This window comes from Phaethon aethereus (genome assembly GCF_964289735.1).
Source record: "Phaethon aethereus genome assembly, chromosome: 1".
Classification (NCBI taxonomy): domain Eukaryota; kingdom Metazoa; phylum Chordata; class Aves; order Phaethontiformes; family Phaethontidae; genus Phaethon; species Phaethon aethereus.
The window spans coordinates 79,894,655-79,911,955 of record NC_138575.1 but is presented as its reverse complement, the minus strand read 5'-3'; the positions used below and the strand labels follow the sequence as shown (position 1 = coordinate 79,911,955).

General features: G+C 41.2%; 1 protein-coding gene across 2 annotated transcripts in view; it reads left to right on the top strand.

The window, feature by feature from the left end:
- WNT7B (Wnt family member 7B) overlaps nucleotides 1-12,820 on the top strand; it is a gene marked incomplete at its 5' end in the record, with an annotated part of 95,942 nt that extends 83,122 nt beyond the window's left edge. For both annotated transcript variants that reach the window (XM_082013896.1, XM_082013895.1), the window contains 2 exons: nucleotides 510-781; nucleotides 11,837-12,820. In XM_082013896.1, coding sequence (XP_081870022.1) covers nucleotides 510-781; nucleotides 11,837-12,316 — 752 coding nt within the window. In that variant the 3' untranslated portion in view covers nucleotides 12,317-12,820. The remainder of the gene's footprint in view (nucleotides 1-509; nucleotides 782-11,836) is intronic.
- Between the last annotated feature and the right edge of the window lie 4,481 nt (nucleotides 12,821-17,301).

The window sequence follows — 17,301 nt, the reverse complement described above, 5'->3', positions numbered from 1 at the left end:
ATCTTCCCCGTTTGTGTCCTAGCCCTCTCGCTGAGGGTATCTGAAAGGGTCTGGTATTTTCTACGTTGCCTGAATGCTTTTCTTTTTCCAGGCAGTGCCAATGGCTAGAGGTGACTGTTGTTTTCTGGTGAGCATTGCCGCCAGTGACTTGCTTATTATTCATCCGAAATAGATGAAGTTCAGCTGCAAACATGACTAGGCAGTGTAAAAAAAAAAAATCCTGTTGCCTCACCTCACCACTGTCCAGACTCATTGCCAAATTTCCCTCTGGTGAAGGGGGTTAGGTGGGACTATCATATGGCTGGTGCTCACCTGGGGTGATACGCCCCAGTTGAGCCAAGCGTTTTAAGTATGTATGTAATGCTGTAAGAATGAGAAATACACACCCAGTAGTAATGCCCTCCTCACATTGCTGCCTGACACCGTTGCTGTAGATAATGTGTGTACTTTCTTTAGTAGGTAAGTGCTGCCTTTCTGCCAACCCATCAGCTTTTGGCTTCTCTCCACAGGAAGCAGGGAAGCTGCGTTCACCTATGCCATTACTGCTGCCGGGGTTGCACACGCTGTCACGGCCGCCTGCAGCCAGGGCAACCTCAGCAATTGTGGCTGTGACCGAGAGAAACAGGGCTACTACAACCAGGAGGAGGGCTGGAAGTGGGGAGGCTGCTCTGCGGATATCAGATACGGCATTGAGTTCTCCCGGAGATTTGTTGATGCCCGAGAAATCAAAAAGAATGCCCGGAGGCTGATGAACTTGCACAACAATGAGGCTGGAAGAAAGGTATTCCAGAAAGGACGAGGGATGGGGATACGTGTGCGCTGGAGGACGGGGGGAGGCTGGCTTGGTGGCAGGAGGCGTTCCCCGAGAACTTACCCCTCGCTCTGCTGTTATCCCACACCCGCATCAGATTACCTGATGGCACCTAATATTTGCGTTTTGTTGCTGCTCCTTTTTATTCAGAGCTGGCCATGTATTATAGATGCTCCCCTAAACGTTTCTGCTTTCTAAGCCTTCTTTCCAGTCCTACTGGTAACAGAGAGGACTTTGCTGTAGCTGTTTGGCATAATGATAAATCCTTGCTTTTCATCTCCTCTGCAAAAATCTAGGAAGAGATGTCGGGGCTTGTGACGGGACAGGACTGAGTGTCTGCACTGCTGAACTCCCACAGCACTTGCAGCTATTTATTCCATCCAAAACCAAAACACTTCTTTGACCACAGCTCTAATGAAAGATACACTTCGTACCAAACACACAACTGTCCGTTTCTCACTGGCGGGCTACAAACTGCTGCGTAAGTGTCACTTTGGAAGAAGAAAGAGTTTCATGTCTACAACCATGACTGGGTTGCTTGCAATGAAACAATAAACATCACGGAGCTACGCTGATTTATGTCCATCGAATAACAATCCGCATAGCTCGCAAAGATTGCCCTTTAAACAACACAACAAATCCTTCTGCCTCAGGAGAGGTTTTACTATACCCTTCAAAGTGTTTTCCTCCAGGTGAAAAAATTCTGCTTCCACCCTCCAGTGTTGTAGGAGACTCTTAATATACCACTCCTCCACACCTAGCCCCCAAAGTTAGACTGAAATCTTCTCCTCTAAAAGCGTGTGCTTTCTGTCTCACACCAAGCACTAGCCGCTGAGAGGGGCAGAGGTGGTTGAATTGGTGGTGACAGAAGCAGTACAAATGTCTTACTGCTTATTAACACTCAGTCCCTGGGGATTGCAGTTGGCTGTGCGCTGGAAGTGAAGGTGTGCTGTATGGGCAGTTATCCATTGGGATGAAAGTGCTATATAAGTCCAACGTGGCAGAAGAGGCCAGTTATGGGGTGTAATCTCAAGCGTAGAGTCAAGATAGATGCTCAAATGATGGTTGATACTGAAGTCTCCAGATGCGAAGGAGACAGATGACTGAAGAGCCAGACAGAAGAGCATCCTTAAGAAGGGCGCAATCTTTTTTTTTGCAAAACTCGCTGCCATGGTCTTGGAAGACCAGCAGCTTGGAAGACCAGCTCCAGGTCTGATCGATTCTCTTCGCCTGGGCATTTCGCCTCAGCGTCATGCATTGTGTTTGGATGTAAAAGAAGATGGAAGCCACGTGTTAAACTGCAAGGGAGCATTTATTACTGCTAGATGCATCATCATCCCTGCTCAAATGGGCAACCCTCTGTGGTGGGCACTGCGCCACTCCCACGAAGACGCTCAGGCATGTCCTGTTTTGAACCTGTCACAGTCTAGATGTAAAAGAGGGACAAAAGAGTAAAAGTGTATGCATAGATGGAGAACAGTAAAGTCCCTTGCCCAAGGACAGAAGGCGGCTCAGCATCTGAGCCAGGCACTGATCCCAGGTCCCCCAGTTCTAAATATAGCCCAGTAACCACTAGACCACATCATTGCTGATTCTTATTAAGCAAATTATATTTTTACTCTTCATCAGAATTTCATAAGCAGGGGGACATAAGCAAACCAAAGAAGTGTGTATTTTTACAGATATTTCTGGTAGCAGCATTCATGAAAATGCATTTTTTTTAACATTTCTAAAAACTGAATTTTTTGCAAATGTTCTTGCAAAAACAAATTATAACACTTACTTTCATGTTTCTGAGACAGGAATAAAAAGGCTTGAAAATACTGACAATATAGGGTTTTTTTCCCAAATACACTTTTTTATAAATAGTGTTTTGGTATTTACCCACTTTTTTGTTGTTGGCATTTTTTGGCAGTTATCTATACCCGTATATATTCATTATAATTCTTAATGCACTGTATCGTTTTCAAAAGCTAAGGAAGACTGAAAGGATTTGATGTAGCTTTTTGTTTTTGTTTTTAAGTATAATCCATCAAATCCCGAGGAATGTGCTCATATAAAAGATGGTTTGGGGGTCATGTTTAGAAATAATATTGGTGTTACGATATACATTCCCATGAAATGAATATGCAAAGTTGTACAGTATACAATACTTAGTGATTTTGGTTCATCTGAGATCGTCTGCTATTTGTATAAATTAGACATTCTGAATTTGAGACTGACTGAAACCTAGGGTTAGAACAAAACTCTGGAACCCAGGATACATTTTCTTTGTTTATGGGTTGGACCTTTACAAAAGCACCTAGAGAGTTTTGTGCAATTTCAAGGTGAAATCACAAGTCCCTTCTGAGAATCCAGGCAAACTTGAAATCTGACCTACAGTCACCTGAAATTTGGCAGTTTTGGGCGTCCTGGGTAAACCAGGATTTGATTGTGAGCCTGAGACAAAATCTGAAACCAGAAGACTTTGCTCGTGTGTGGATGTCTTTCTGACATACTCCACATGGTCCTTATTCACACTCAAGTCAGAAATAACTGCGTTTATGTCTGGACACTTGCTGAAGCACAACATTGAAGCCCCGTCTTCTTCCTTTTCCCTTCCAAAAATCTCACAACACAACGGGGAAAAGCTCGTACCTCTCTGAGTAAGACTCTGTCAGTACCATCCTGCTGATCTCCATGTGACTTGTCTTAAAATTTGCATACAGTTTGGATTCAAGCTTCTGGTTCATGGCAGCTATTATTAAAAACCAAAGTAAGGATGTTTTTCCCTTGTTATGAATAAGAATAAAAGGTAAGAAGGAGACCACAAGTAACTCAGATTTTTTTTTTTTTACTTCTTTGTTGCTTCAGAAGTTCTCAAACCTTTTCAACTTTTGGGTGGGAATGCCAAGACAGTAAAGGAAATACATGCTTTTGTAGCTTCCTCCAGAGATTTCACAGCACTTTCACTATTTTAAAAAACCCCACACTTACATCTGTAATAGTGAGGCTCACACGTCTTATTCAGTCATACCAAATCGGCTTTTTGAGTTAGGTGAGAACAACAATATTTAGCCGATAATCTGCTATCTTCATTTTAGTCTTCTTTTTAAATCCCAAAGCCTCTTAAGACAGAAACATGAGGAAAAAAAGATGCAAAGAGCTCCAGACCCCACCTACAGTTATTTCCAACTTGCTCTGAGGTCCGTGGAAAGCCCGTGATGACCTCACTGGACCTCTACCAGAAGATCATTGCTAGGATTATTATCCAGGACTCTGACCACCAGTTTGGCCCCCAGAGCAACTATTTGGATGCTCTCTTATACCATCGCATGACCTTTTTTATGTGCCAGGGAAGGAGCCTTGCCCATCCTCAATCTCCCCCAGCGCTTGTCCCAGACACGCCTGAGAGCCAGAGGCATTTGTAACTGTAGCCGTGACTATAATGTTTTGCTCTCATAGGGATGTTCTCAAAAGTTGGCCTGCTGGTATTTCGCTGTTGTTAAAAATAGAGTCCTGAGGAATTTCTTTTTGAGGAAAAAACAGCATGCTGTATAAATAATTGCACAAACTTTGCAAACAGATGAGGGGGGAAATAGTTCTGGGCGCTCTTTAACTTGAGTCTGGGGCTGAGACCCTCTGCACAGCACTCTGATAAAGTTCCTCCTTGGAAAAAGGATTGTATTTAAGCTTTTCAGGAAATTTCTGATGACTGTGGAAAGAATGAACCCCCTAATTTCCCCCCACTGCATCCCCTAATGGCTCTGCATTGCATTTCTAAGAATTGTTTCAGTTAATGGCAAGTCTGTGAAGTTTCTAATAAATTTGTAATGAACTGCACCAGTGACAAAATAATAAACTTGCCATCGGTGCCATTTGGAAGAAATAAATGCTTAGCGATTCCTGGTGACATGAGACGCTACTGACGGAAGATTTATGCCTGGCGGCAAAACAGCGCCGTGCTGCGTAAATGGGTGAAGTAGCCAACTTCACCATCAGTTTTTAAATGGCCGCTATGATCCAGAATGGAAAATACAAGTGTGGTAAATGAAAATAAGCCCCCAAAGGAAGACTAGAGTAAGTCTAATGCAAATGTTACTAAAAGAACGGCTTGTTGTAAATCTGAATGATTACAGAGAAATCTGTGGGCAAAACTTTGATAGAGTAATGAAAAATTAAATAGCAACAAAACCAAGCAAGCTTTGATGATGTTTTATGAGACAGCTTTCTACCATGTATTTTTAGAAACAAGTGTCTTTATTCTGGGACAAATGAACTTAGAAAGAGTAACATCTGGGAACGCACGCCATTAATCTTAACTTTTTGTTGAAAGCTTCAAAACAATGACTGGCTCTCATGGGGAATCTCAATTATAAAAATGGGGTTTTCTGTTTGTTTGTTTTTGGGGGGAGCTACAAGAACAAGCTGACAAATTGGTAGCAGATCACAGCTTTTACCAGAAAGAAGAAAAGAAATGTTTCTAACAGTTTATCAATCAATTAGGCTCTTATGATTAGACAATGACTGTGGTTATGTGGAGAAAAAGCTGGCCTATTTCTTTCCCTTCCAGAAACACACCCATCACACTAACTGCCAGCAACTCAGCCTGGTACCATCCCAATATTTATTCCTTTGTAATGTCGATGGGTTTTTCTTGTTGTTTTTTCGGAATGCCTGGAAGATGACAACATCTTATTTTACATTTGAAACAATAAGAGTGTGGGGACAAAAAAAAAAGTTCAGACTCTCTTCAGAAGAGATTATTCAATTACTTGGGACAACATTTCCATCTAAGCCATGGCTCTTTCTCACAGTTCCTGGCGCCACAGGACTGTGGTACTGGGAAGGGTTTTTTTGCTGACATGCTTTGGCTGTAGAACAGCTAATGAGGCGATTTGTTGGTCACCATTCATTATATACATACATACGCACACATATATATGTATGTAGAGTGTGTGTGTGCACATAACTATGGATATTTATACATATTTATATGTGTTGCTTGTGCATAATACACGTAAGAAAGTGTTAGCTCACTTCACCTCACATGAAACATTAAAATCAATAAGCTCACTTTGGTACGATGCACAGCATGCCCTGACATGTTGTAGACTGCCCTCGCTGTCACCTAACAGGACATAAAAATTAGAAGCAATGCCCAGAAAAAGACTCTGGATTAAATGCTCCGAAGTCACAGTGGAGGCTGAATACCAGTTTCAAAAATGAAAGCCAGCTAATTTGATGCTCTTATAAGCCTAAAATATTCTTAAAAATCTGACTTTGTTTCTTGAGTCATTTCAGCAATTTAAAGAATGTGACTTTCCAGGTTTTACAGCCCTGAGTCCATCATTTGCTGAAAGTTTCTTTCTCTAAAAGAGGCAAACTATCCACTGCACATCCCTTGTGAGAACATTCATGAAAGAAAAGTTATGCTTCATGGCATACTTTCCCCTTTCCCACTTAAATTGATTCGCAGACAGATATAAATCCAGTTTCAAAAAGTTTGGTGTTACAGCTTGGGTGGGTTAGATGGATAACTAATGCTTATCCATATGTCCTGAATATGCAAGCTTTGGCTCAAAATCTCATGAGGATAGTTCTCCTGCTTCCAGTTGGGCTGGATTTACTAGCCTATTTTTTTCTTCCAGAAACACACCCTTAACATTGACTGCCAGAAGCTACATCTGGTACTATCCTACTTTTTGAACATTTTACTTTAAAATTGGGGGTGGGGGGGTGGGGGGGATATAGTCAAATATTTTAGGACTTGCTGAATGGTTTTACTCTAGAAATACACATGCCCATGCATACCGTGCAGCGTATGCAAGATAGATATCATCCATCTAGTAAAATATTACTGCATCCACTCAAACCTGACATCTCTACACTGCCTGACAGAATAAAAACAGCAATGAAATATTTTTAACACTGTAAGAAGATATTTAAAATTTTACCTTCAAGCTTTACAGCAAATTCCATAGAAAGGAGAGTGAAATACTGCAGTCAATCATCACACTTGTTTTGGGCATGATTCGAAGGGTGCTTCTCAAGATTTTTCCATTTTGCAACATTTCACCGCAAAAATAAAATTCAGAAGGTTTTAACCAGCTGCAGCAGTTTATTGTTCAAACTTAGCAGCTATTTTCTCTTCTTCTAGAAGGCAGTGAAGAGGCACAGATGAGTTAGGTTCTATATCCCATTCTCATAATAGTAGGGACTTTCATCTGATGGGCAGCAGGTCCCAAAATCCCAGGTTTATTTTCATGCTAGCCAAGAGGAGAACTTGGGTAAAGAGAGCAGTGGGCCTTCTTCAGTTTTTTTAATGCATTCAATGAGGATACTATGGAAGAGGGTGCCTTACCTAGGGAGACAAGTGAAGGGTGGGAGGAGGTGAATTGATGCCTCTTGGCACCTCAGAGGGTCTCCCAGCCCTGCTGAGCTCTGGCCTGTGCCAGGGAAAAACCACCTTGTGCTGTGGCTGGGTACTGACCTGCTGCAAATGAGAGGCTCCCTGCTCCCTTTGGACTAAACTATAGGAAAAATAGGGATGTGACAAGAGAAGGAGTAAGCTCAGTAATTCAGTTCCTCATCTCCCATCCCACAGAGTATAAATACTGTTTTGATGCTCGATGGAACAGCCTCACAGAGGAGCAGAAAGAAAAATATGCAGCTTGAAGCACCCGTATTCTTCTCCTGCTGGCTCCATGTCTTCTCTTCACAGGGCTGGGCACAGCCCGAGGAGACATGGCATGAGCTGTATTTCTGTATAACTCAATTTGTGTTAGAGGAGTAGCGTTGCCCCCTACTAATGTTAGTTATACCCCTGGCTATCCAAGTTAAAAAACCAAACACAAACAAACCCAACCTTGTTTCCCAGACGGGTCCATGACATCAGCATTTTGTCAGCAGTGGTGGACCCCAGGCTGCACTGAGGCTAGGATTAGCCAGTGGCCACACATCATCAGCAAGCCATCAGTCACGTGGCTGCAGCTGCACAAGTATCAAAGGGGTGGTGACATCTTGTGACCAGGATCCATCTCTTTTGGTACTGTTATTACCCAAAACAAAAGTTGATCACTTGCATATTTGATGGGGGAAAACTTCTAAAGTCTTCTATTTCTTTTTGATACTGCAGTCAAAAAGTAATATGGATTTTGTTACATTCAACATCTGGTCCAAAAATGTGCATTTCCACTAAGGAAAACACAAACCAGAAAAGGCAAGCCAAAACAAACACACACAAAATGTTACTATTGTTTTTACATATTTTGTCCAGATAGGATTTTTAATATGTACAGAAACTGTATCTGATGTTATGCAGTTGGGTCTAGATATGGAACTTGAAAAAATGAGTTTCTTTTCATGCATATCATTTTGTTTTATTTCAGTCTTTGCAAGTTTTTTTCTACTTAACTGGCAGCGGACAACCCTCAAATTGCATTTTCAGTGTATGATTTATATACGTATAAAAATATGTGGGATAAGAAAGCTTTAACATTATATTTCACAATTCATTTAGCAAAGTAGCAGTAGTTAGAAAATTTTACTTGGCAAGATCATACTAGGGTGGGAGTGGGCCTGTGTGTGGAAAAGGGACCTAAAGAATGTTCCTACGATTAGTCTGAGGCAGCACAGTCCAACGATGGGAATTTGCTCTGGGAGGTAGATCTTGCTGTAAACCGTTCAAGATTAGATACGAGGCACTGACATATGACAAATGAAACTGCTGAGAGAGTGGGTCGTACGAGCTAATGATTGTCAATCTTTAATCAGGCACCTAGCTTGGCACGGAGTATTAGATTGGAGTAAATAAGTACCTTTAAGGTTCAGGGTCAAAGTTTGATGGGAATTTTGCTGAGGAAAACTGCGCTGGAGGGACATTTAGGAAGGAAAACATTAGTTACTCTTCATTCACCGAACTGAGCACACAGGGTCAAATCTTGCCACCTTTGCCAGGTCCAGTGGCACCTTGCTGGCAAGTGGGAAGCTGCTCGAGATGCCATGCAGACAGACATACCTCTGGGAAAGCCAGAGCGTGCTGGCTTGTCAGCAAAGAGGAACACTCCACGGCATCTGGGTGGAAAGAGGGAAAAAAAATGTTGCTTAGAATTTGCTTAGTTTGGGCCTTGTATTCCCTGACCTCCAAGTTTTTGGGCACAATTTTATACCCACAGCTGACTGTGGGCACACAAATTATAGCATTCAGGAATTTAACTACCTGATGATTGGGCCTGCGCTCAGTGTTGTAACCCCAAGCATTCCACATTCATGAGAGAAGCCTCTGAAAAAATAAAAAAACCTGTAAGATTGGCTTCAGGATCATGAATTAATACTTTTTGAAACTTCTGCTTTTTTGAGCCTGCGTGGCTTGCATTTGCAAATTCTTCCACCACCATAGCCAGTGGGAACCTTTGAAAAAATACAGCAGTGAAATCAGATTTCTGTACAGCAACATGACTCACCAAACTGGACCTTCAGAAAGACGACAAAAGAGGAATCCAAGACTCAGGATAAAGTTGTGGGAGATTGTACTACAGAGAGTGCCAGGCAGTGCTGTGTATAAATGGCAGCATCTCAAGCAAATACACACAGAGGCAAACGTATATATATATGTACACACACACATCCATATATAAAAAGATATCACCTAGGACACCAGAATGGGTGATATCTTTGTCTTTCAGGAGCAATGACACTTTCTGTTGTATCAGGGAAGCACACCAAATGAGAGAGACGGAGGCTCCTTGGAACAGTGTCCGGAGTGTTGAGCCCACACAAGGATAAGGAGCCTCACAAGCTTCACCCCCTCTCGCTCTCTGACTTGGCCTTTTCAACCAAAAAACAGACATCAGAAGCATGTGCAGAACATGACAAAACATGTACTCTTCACCAAGGTTTACTACTTAGGGAGAAGAGGAGCGTGAATCAGGTGTGGCAGATCCATCCCATTGGTAACGCTTCCCTGGAAGTCCTTAGATGCTCCTAGTGCTCTTTGGTGAAGGTGTAGACAAAGTTGCCTCCATCCACCTTTTGTCATGGGTTTTGCTGCAGTACTTGTGGCTGCAAGGGCTTGGTGACCAGTGGTTGAGAAAGTTGTAGAAACAGGCTAGTTTGAAAAAAATGTATTTCGGCAATATCAAGCAAAACTTATAAGCATTTTTACACATATCTACATGCACATCTAAACACCAATAGATTATTTTAACCCAGATTTGTGGAACAGGATTGGAATCTTGTTTGAGGGTCTTTGAAAAATCACATCCTTCTGCACAGAGGACACCCTGGAGACCCCTGAGAGACCCTGGAGTATTCCGTAAGGCATTCCTCAATGCCACTGAAATGGAAGGTAATACAGTTTGTCAGTGGCCTTTTTTAGAGTAGCTGCAGCTATAAGAACTTCTTCCCTAACCCAGTAAACCTTCCTAGAAATCACTTTTTCTGCCTCTGATAGGCTAACTTGACCTTCACCTGGGAAAAGCCTGTGGTTTCAGAAGGTCTAAGGTATTTTTGAATAGGATGCTGAGCTATCTCGTACTTGCTACTGTATGTTGGCAAGGGAGAATCAAAACCAAATATTCTCTTTAATATTGAAACCCCAGAAATTTGGGAAAAAACAAAACGTACAATTTAAGTGAAACTCAAACAACTCAGGAGGGTGCCCTCTATTTGCAGGGATAACCAGATCTGTACAGCTTTTATTTTAAGGCCAGTTTCTTAAGCAGTAAGCATTTTTTACTTCCCTTCTACTTCATTATGCCATTGTACTCAGATTTCGGCCCTTTTATCCTTTGCCCATTTCAGTCATGTTCTGGGATCTGCAACGAAACCACTACAGGAGATGGTCTGAAGCATCAGTACTGCTTCAAGACAAGCTCGGTGGCTCAGATTTCTTTGTTAGCATCCCATTGCGAAGGGGAACGATCAGTTCGCTTTGTTCTTAGGCCTTGATTTTCGTAAGCTAATGATGACTGTGGGTGTAATTGTGGTCAGGCTTAAGCGGTAGCGCGAGGGCAGAAAAACAGAGAGGCGCTTCCGTGAGGCCGGTTTCCCCTCCGCTGTGCACAGGGAAGCCTGAGGGCATCTGCTTGCCTTCCCCCCGGGCATACACCCCTGCCTGGGGAAGGAGGTGTGTGCCAGCTGTGGCACGGCTCGGCTGCAGCAGGGGCGGGAGGTGGGGAGCTGAGAACGAGCCCAAGCACCCACCAGTCTGGGTCGCTTCTGGGGACCATCTGATGCTGGGTTAACCTCCGCCGGGTTAACATCCTCTAGCAATAGCCACAAGAGATGCTCCCATTTCTCTTTGGCTCACAGCTGAGCAGGACCCTCCTGTGGATTTTATTTCCTCTAACGTTGCGCAATCGTTGACTTGGTGCAAAAAATGTATTTGTGGCTGAATGTTTGCTTGATAGTTGGGCTAGAAACTGCAAGGAGTGTTGCTTTTAAAGGGGATGCTATGCTTTCGGGGTTGAATAGTTAATAGGTATGCTGGTATCACCACTGCCAGTATAGGCAAAATTTTTAATTATGCAGTGAACATGAATGCCTATTCAGCCACACAGTGTATATTGTTCTATAATATTACAGCGGGTGAAAGTTTTTTAAAGATTCTTTGAACATTACTTAAAGCGATTAAGATCAAATATTCTGAATCTTACAACAGTTTAAAAAAACATTATTTTTTTTCCATTTTCAAAATTAAAATGGTTTGAAAAATTTTTTTTTAAGTCATTGGAGTCCCATGAATTACTTTGGCTCTAAAGACCTGTCTTCTGAAATTTAAGTAAATATTCTCTAATATTTGGAAACAGAATGCAAATATTTTCTAATAAATTGACAAAACACTGCCTTTCCGACCAGGCAGCATGTAAAACAAAATGTGTGACAAGCATTCTGCTGGGAGGTGAGAAGATTTATAAGCATGCGTTCAAAAAATTTCAACCAGCAGTAATGAGTATGAACATATGAACTAAACAGATGGAGATTTAGGCAAGCTTGCAATACTGTTTTCCTGCAGTAACAATATGCAAATGTCTTTACACGTAGGTTCTTGAAGAGAGAATGAAATTGGAGTGCAAGTGTCATGGAGTTTCAGGTTCCTGTACAACTAAGACCTGCTGGACCACGCTTCCTAAATTCAGAGAGATCGGATATATTTTGAAAGAGAAATACAATGCTGCAGTGCAAGTGGAGGTGGTACGAGCCAGTAGACTAAGACAGCCAACCTTCCTGAAGATCAAGCAGATTAAGAGTTACCAGAAACCTATGGAAACCGATTTAGTGTATATCGAAAAGTCACCCAACTACTGTGAGGAAGATGCTTCCACAGGGAGCGTCGGTACCCAGGGACGACTCTGCAACCGTACCTCTCCCAATGCAGATGGGTGTGACATGATGTGCTGTGGAAGAGGCTACAACACACACCAGTACACTAAGGTGTGGCAGTGTAATTGCAAATTCCACTGGTGCTGCTTTGTGAAGTGCAACACGTGTAGTGAGCGGACAGAGGTGTTCACCTGCAAATAATGGCATCATGTGAAAATGAACAGAACAAATCACCGTGAGTGAAGAAAGTGGAGTACAGCAAACGACGACAGCATCATTTTGCACATCTAATCTTCTTCGGGAAAAAAAAAAAAACAACCAACACCACAACAACCACTCCCTCCCCACTACTTACACTTCTAAGGATGGTGCATTTTGGCTGGCTAGCTGTTGTAACTGCTTTGGAAACAAGGGCAACAGGATTAAGGTGATGTTGACAACCACATGAAACTTTCTCTTTCTTTTTTTTTTTTTTTAAACTACAGTCTGGGTGTTGTAGAGTTCTTCTAGTAAGTGTTTTAAGTTATATCAGAGAAGCTCATTGCATTGCAGCTCCCATGACATTTAAAAGAAAAAGACACTTTCTACTATTTTAGAACAAAAAAACCACCGAGTCCTGTGCAAATAAAGACTTTTTTTTTAAGGAAATGAAATCTTCACTGACTAGAACACAGCAGTCTTGCTGCAAAAACCTAAATTTCTAAGAAAGCAGGTAGAGAGAAAACAACTGGTAGGGAGACAAAATCTGTGGCGGAAATACTCCACTATCAGTTTGGAAAAAAATAACGATCACAAAATTACATCAGCTGCCAGTGACACTGGAACTCTTTGAATGAACATTAAAAATAATTATTTATGTTTTTAATAGTATCAAAAAATTCTAAGCACTAACGGGTAGCTATGTCTTAATTCTGTACTAAATGTAAACTTATTGGAACTCTGACTTTTTGATTTTTGTATTTGGTTCTCCCTAAGTTCTTCAATGCTACTGATCTGTTGTCACTCCACTATTAGAGCGTTCAATTACTGTAGGCCTTAAGCAATTACCAGAACTGAGCAAAAAGATCACGCGAAACTGTGGTTACAAATGCTTGATAAAGACTTTTCCCGCTTGCCTCCTGAATAAGAATGACTTTTTAGACTCAGGCTTGAGGTGTGGAGTACCTGCTCTCAGCTCCTCATAGGGAGTTTTAGGATGCAAAGACCTGCTTCGACAAACATCAAGTGTCTTGCTTTGCCGTCAAATGCACTGGCAGGATCTTCTAAGCATTGCATTTTGCCTTTAACGGCTGAAAGTTAATACTACCAACAGTTTTAAATAACTTATGCTCAGTATGAACTGAGAAGTTGATAAAAATATGGTAGCTGAGCTCGAGGTTTCTGCAACCTGTGAGCTGTGGTGGCTTCATGAGCATAAGAAAGCTAAAATTTGTGTTAGTCTGTGTCATCATCATTCTAAGGTTGGCAATAACGTATCCCCTGGTAAATACATGAATGTTATGAAAGAAGCTGACTTTTTACACCAGCACTCAATTCTAATTCACACACCTTTTCCCTGTGAGAGATTTAAAAAAAATCCTCAGATATTTTACTACTGTAAAATCTAGTGTTTTCAACCCAAGAAACAGACATGCCCACTTATACCACAGCGTATTTAGTGACATGAATGTTTGCTTGTAGCGAGGGTCCCTACCTGATTTTCTGAAAACTTGGATTAAAAATTTCCTAATGCCTGCATATCTGCATTATCAGCTTTTGTTTCATTTTATCACTTTTATTGAGAGGCTGCACAGCCATGAGCCCTCCCCACCTGATATGGGAGCACTTGCCACACCACACGGTGCTCCTGGGGAAAGGGACTAGTGGAGCTACTGGTCCACCAGCTCCCATGCTGGATATGTGAATGAGCCAGGATTAGATCCGTAATTTATGGACCTGTATTATCAAAAGTGACTAATCACTTGGGGACCTTTGTTTGAACATTCATGAGGACCTACCTTTCTGACCCCAAGCACTTACCCTCTGAAATCAGACCCCTTTGATGAGTCTTCCATGGAGCAATCCAAAAATTGAAGAGCTCATTTTTTTCATTGTTGTTGTTGGTTCCCAATTACTAGCCTTGGCATGAACACATGCAACTCCATAGAAGTCGACAGGGGCCCCCAAAAATGCTGGTCACTCCATATAACTTAAAGTCCCTTTGATTCATGGGTATTGTTGTTGAATAATAGTGATATACTGTACTTTCACTACAGTCTTGACAGGAAGCAAATAAAGCTCCCAAGCACAGTAATGCACAGTCTTATGGTACTAGATACTGTAAATATATTAGAATAGTATTTGTTAAGTACAATTGAGGAATCCAATTAAGTTATATTATTGTATATCGTTTAAATGTCTATAGAGTATTTTAAATTATTGTGAACTACACTGCGTTAAAAAAGAAAAAAAAGGTTATATATTATAACACCAACCACTCTGAAAAGTGGACCAAAGTGACACTTTCTCTTTTTTTGTAACATACCCCTATTTCAAATAGCTCTGTCAGCTATTGTAACACCACGGTAACAGTCCTACAATTGGATTAGCTGTCTAGAATACAATGTTTCAGAGCATCCTATAAAAGTTTTGCTCATGTGGGGATACAGCATTCAGAAAAGTAATGTATGGCAGAAAGCAGGGGCTGACCATGGGAATGCATGGACTTTGAACTATGTCCCAAGAAAAAGCAGTTTTGGTCAGAAAACACCATTACCACTAATGTACTGAAACATCCCCCCAAAATGGTGACCTTTTAACGAAGGTGTCTGTTAACAGAAGTGGGTTAAACACAACTTTTATTTTAAAAACATAGTTTGATGTCAAAGAACAGTGACAGTAGAGGTTTGAATGCAACCAGCAACACAACATGGTTTAACCATACCTTAGCCATGACAAAACACAAAATACTGTATGTTATTAAAGAATTTAAGAGCAAAGATCAATTTGTTTACTATGTTAATGTTTTATGGCAAGCAGAAAACAAAAGATGAAATGTGTTTCCATTAAAACTCAATTTTTTCCCCTTCTAGTTCCCTTTCTTTTTGTTTGTTACTCATTTAGAAAAAAGAAAGAAGGCAACAAGGTCTTATACAAAGGCCATTTGTGTACAGGCTTCTCTGGATGAGAAATGATAGGCAGATTCCAAGTCCAAAGCAATTTTTGTGTTTTGTGAGAAACAGCAATGAACATACTTGTGTTTGGTGTCACAGTCCAAAGTCATCTACCTACACCGGTGGTAGAGACACTGGCACAAGCACCAACCTTGTTACTACCAGAGACTTCAGCTGGCTCAAATGAGGAGATAAATGTTTTGTGATAAATGTGGCACCTGACTCCAAAATGGGTCTTGACCATGAACCTCATGTAACAGATTAGCGAACAGAGAGGAAAAAAGGGCGTAGAAGAGAGTCCTGAAGGCCCTGACTTCAGCACTTACACACGCTCCAGCGTATTCAAGCAAGTTATGGACACATCTGAAAACCTTACCTGAATCTGGACCTAAAAGATATTACAGCACTTAACCTTTGTCAGAATAGTAGCAACCTCCTTGATACTGAGAATAGTGTCTTCCTATATGAAATATAAAGAAAATGTACAACCTTTGTTGGATTTGCCCCTCAGGGAAGATATCCAGCTATAGATAAAGGTATAGCCAAATTCCACATGAACTAAGTCCAAAATAACTTCATTAAAATGAACTGAGTTGCCCTGGGTTTATAGCAGCATAAGTATGCACAGCATTTTACCCACGGATGCCAAAGAAAACACTGCACCTTCTTTCTAATTACATCATGGGAATCTTGTTAATAGAGCTGCAGGAAGTTTTTATAGCAAATGGTAACATTGCATTAGTTTCTGCGATGACATCTGGGAAGTAGGTGAAACTTGTCAAAGGGTTTGCAAATCTTTTAACAAATCTAAAGCATGTTGCGAGTAGGTTACTTAAAGTTTCAAACATATTTCCATGGATTGATTTCTTTGTTTAAGGTTAAAACCCAAAAGTGATACCGAGTGCAACAAATCAAGACCTTCCCTTACACCAGCCTTCCCATGTGAATAACTTGATATGCCTTTCACTATTCAAGGCACAACTGGTGCTCAACAGAAAACGCTTTCTACAAAGCTAGAGATAATTTGCATTCATAGAAATGTTCATAACTGGACAGAATGACTGCGCGTTTCCTTTCCAATCCTTCAGACCTTTTGTTGCAATGACAGTTCCCACAGCAAAGGCGGTACAGTAAGTGGTACAGTAAAGACCCAACATTCTTCTCTCCGAGTGACGGCCACAACGAGATGTGGGATATACACAACTAAAACTATGTCTAAGGGAAAAAAACATCAAAGTTGGAAAGGCAGGGGAAGTTGTAAGCAATTTCAGTTTGTGATACTGATATTGTAAGAAACCTCCTGCATGCAAAACAAACCGCATTGTAGGCTGAACTTCACCCACAAACTTTTTTGCCCTCAAATCTAAAGTCCCTGTCTGCATTTCTGCACATTCAGACTGTTTCATTGGAGAACAAGCACGCCCAAAGGCTGGCAAGTATTTTTCTTTTGGTGTTTTAGCTGCTATTAGGAAATTGTAGGGGATCATTTTCAGAGAGGGGATACGCAGTTGCAAATTTACAATTTGCATCTCCTTTTTTTAAATGAAGATCTAGGTTTTTATTCTCTGCACATTCCTGCAGTACAGCTATATGTGCTTTAAGAGATTTGTTCGGTGAAGAATAAAGATGGCAGTTTTCACATAATACATAGTTGTTGATCCACAGAGCGCTAAGGCAGAGGGAATAATACTGCCTCAAATTCAAAATCTTTAGTCGTCCTGTTTTTACTGAAAGCAATACGCTAATACCTGTTTGGAGACCCTAGTGCGATCCTATTTTATAGGATGGTTCTTTTCATAAGCTGGTACTATGAAAGGCTTAAAAAAATGGGAATAATAAAGTTTACTTTTGTTCCGGGTCCTCTTGTTCTCGCTGTAAACAGACCATAAGATGAATAAGGAACCAGGTTAATGACATTTAAACTTGTGCATACGTATTAAAAACAATTAACTTATTCATTTCATAGGCGATCACAAACAAATGGCACCGCACCAGACATCGGAAATGTTTGCATGGAAAGCCAGCTGTATGATT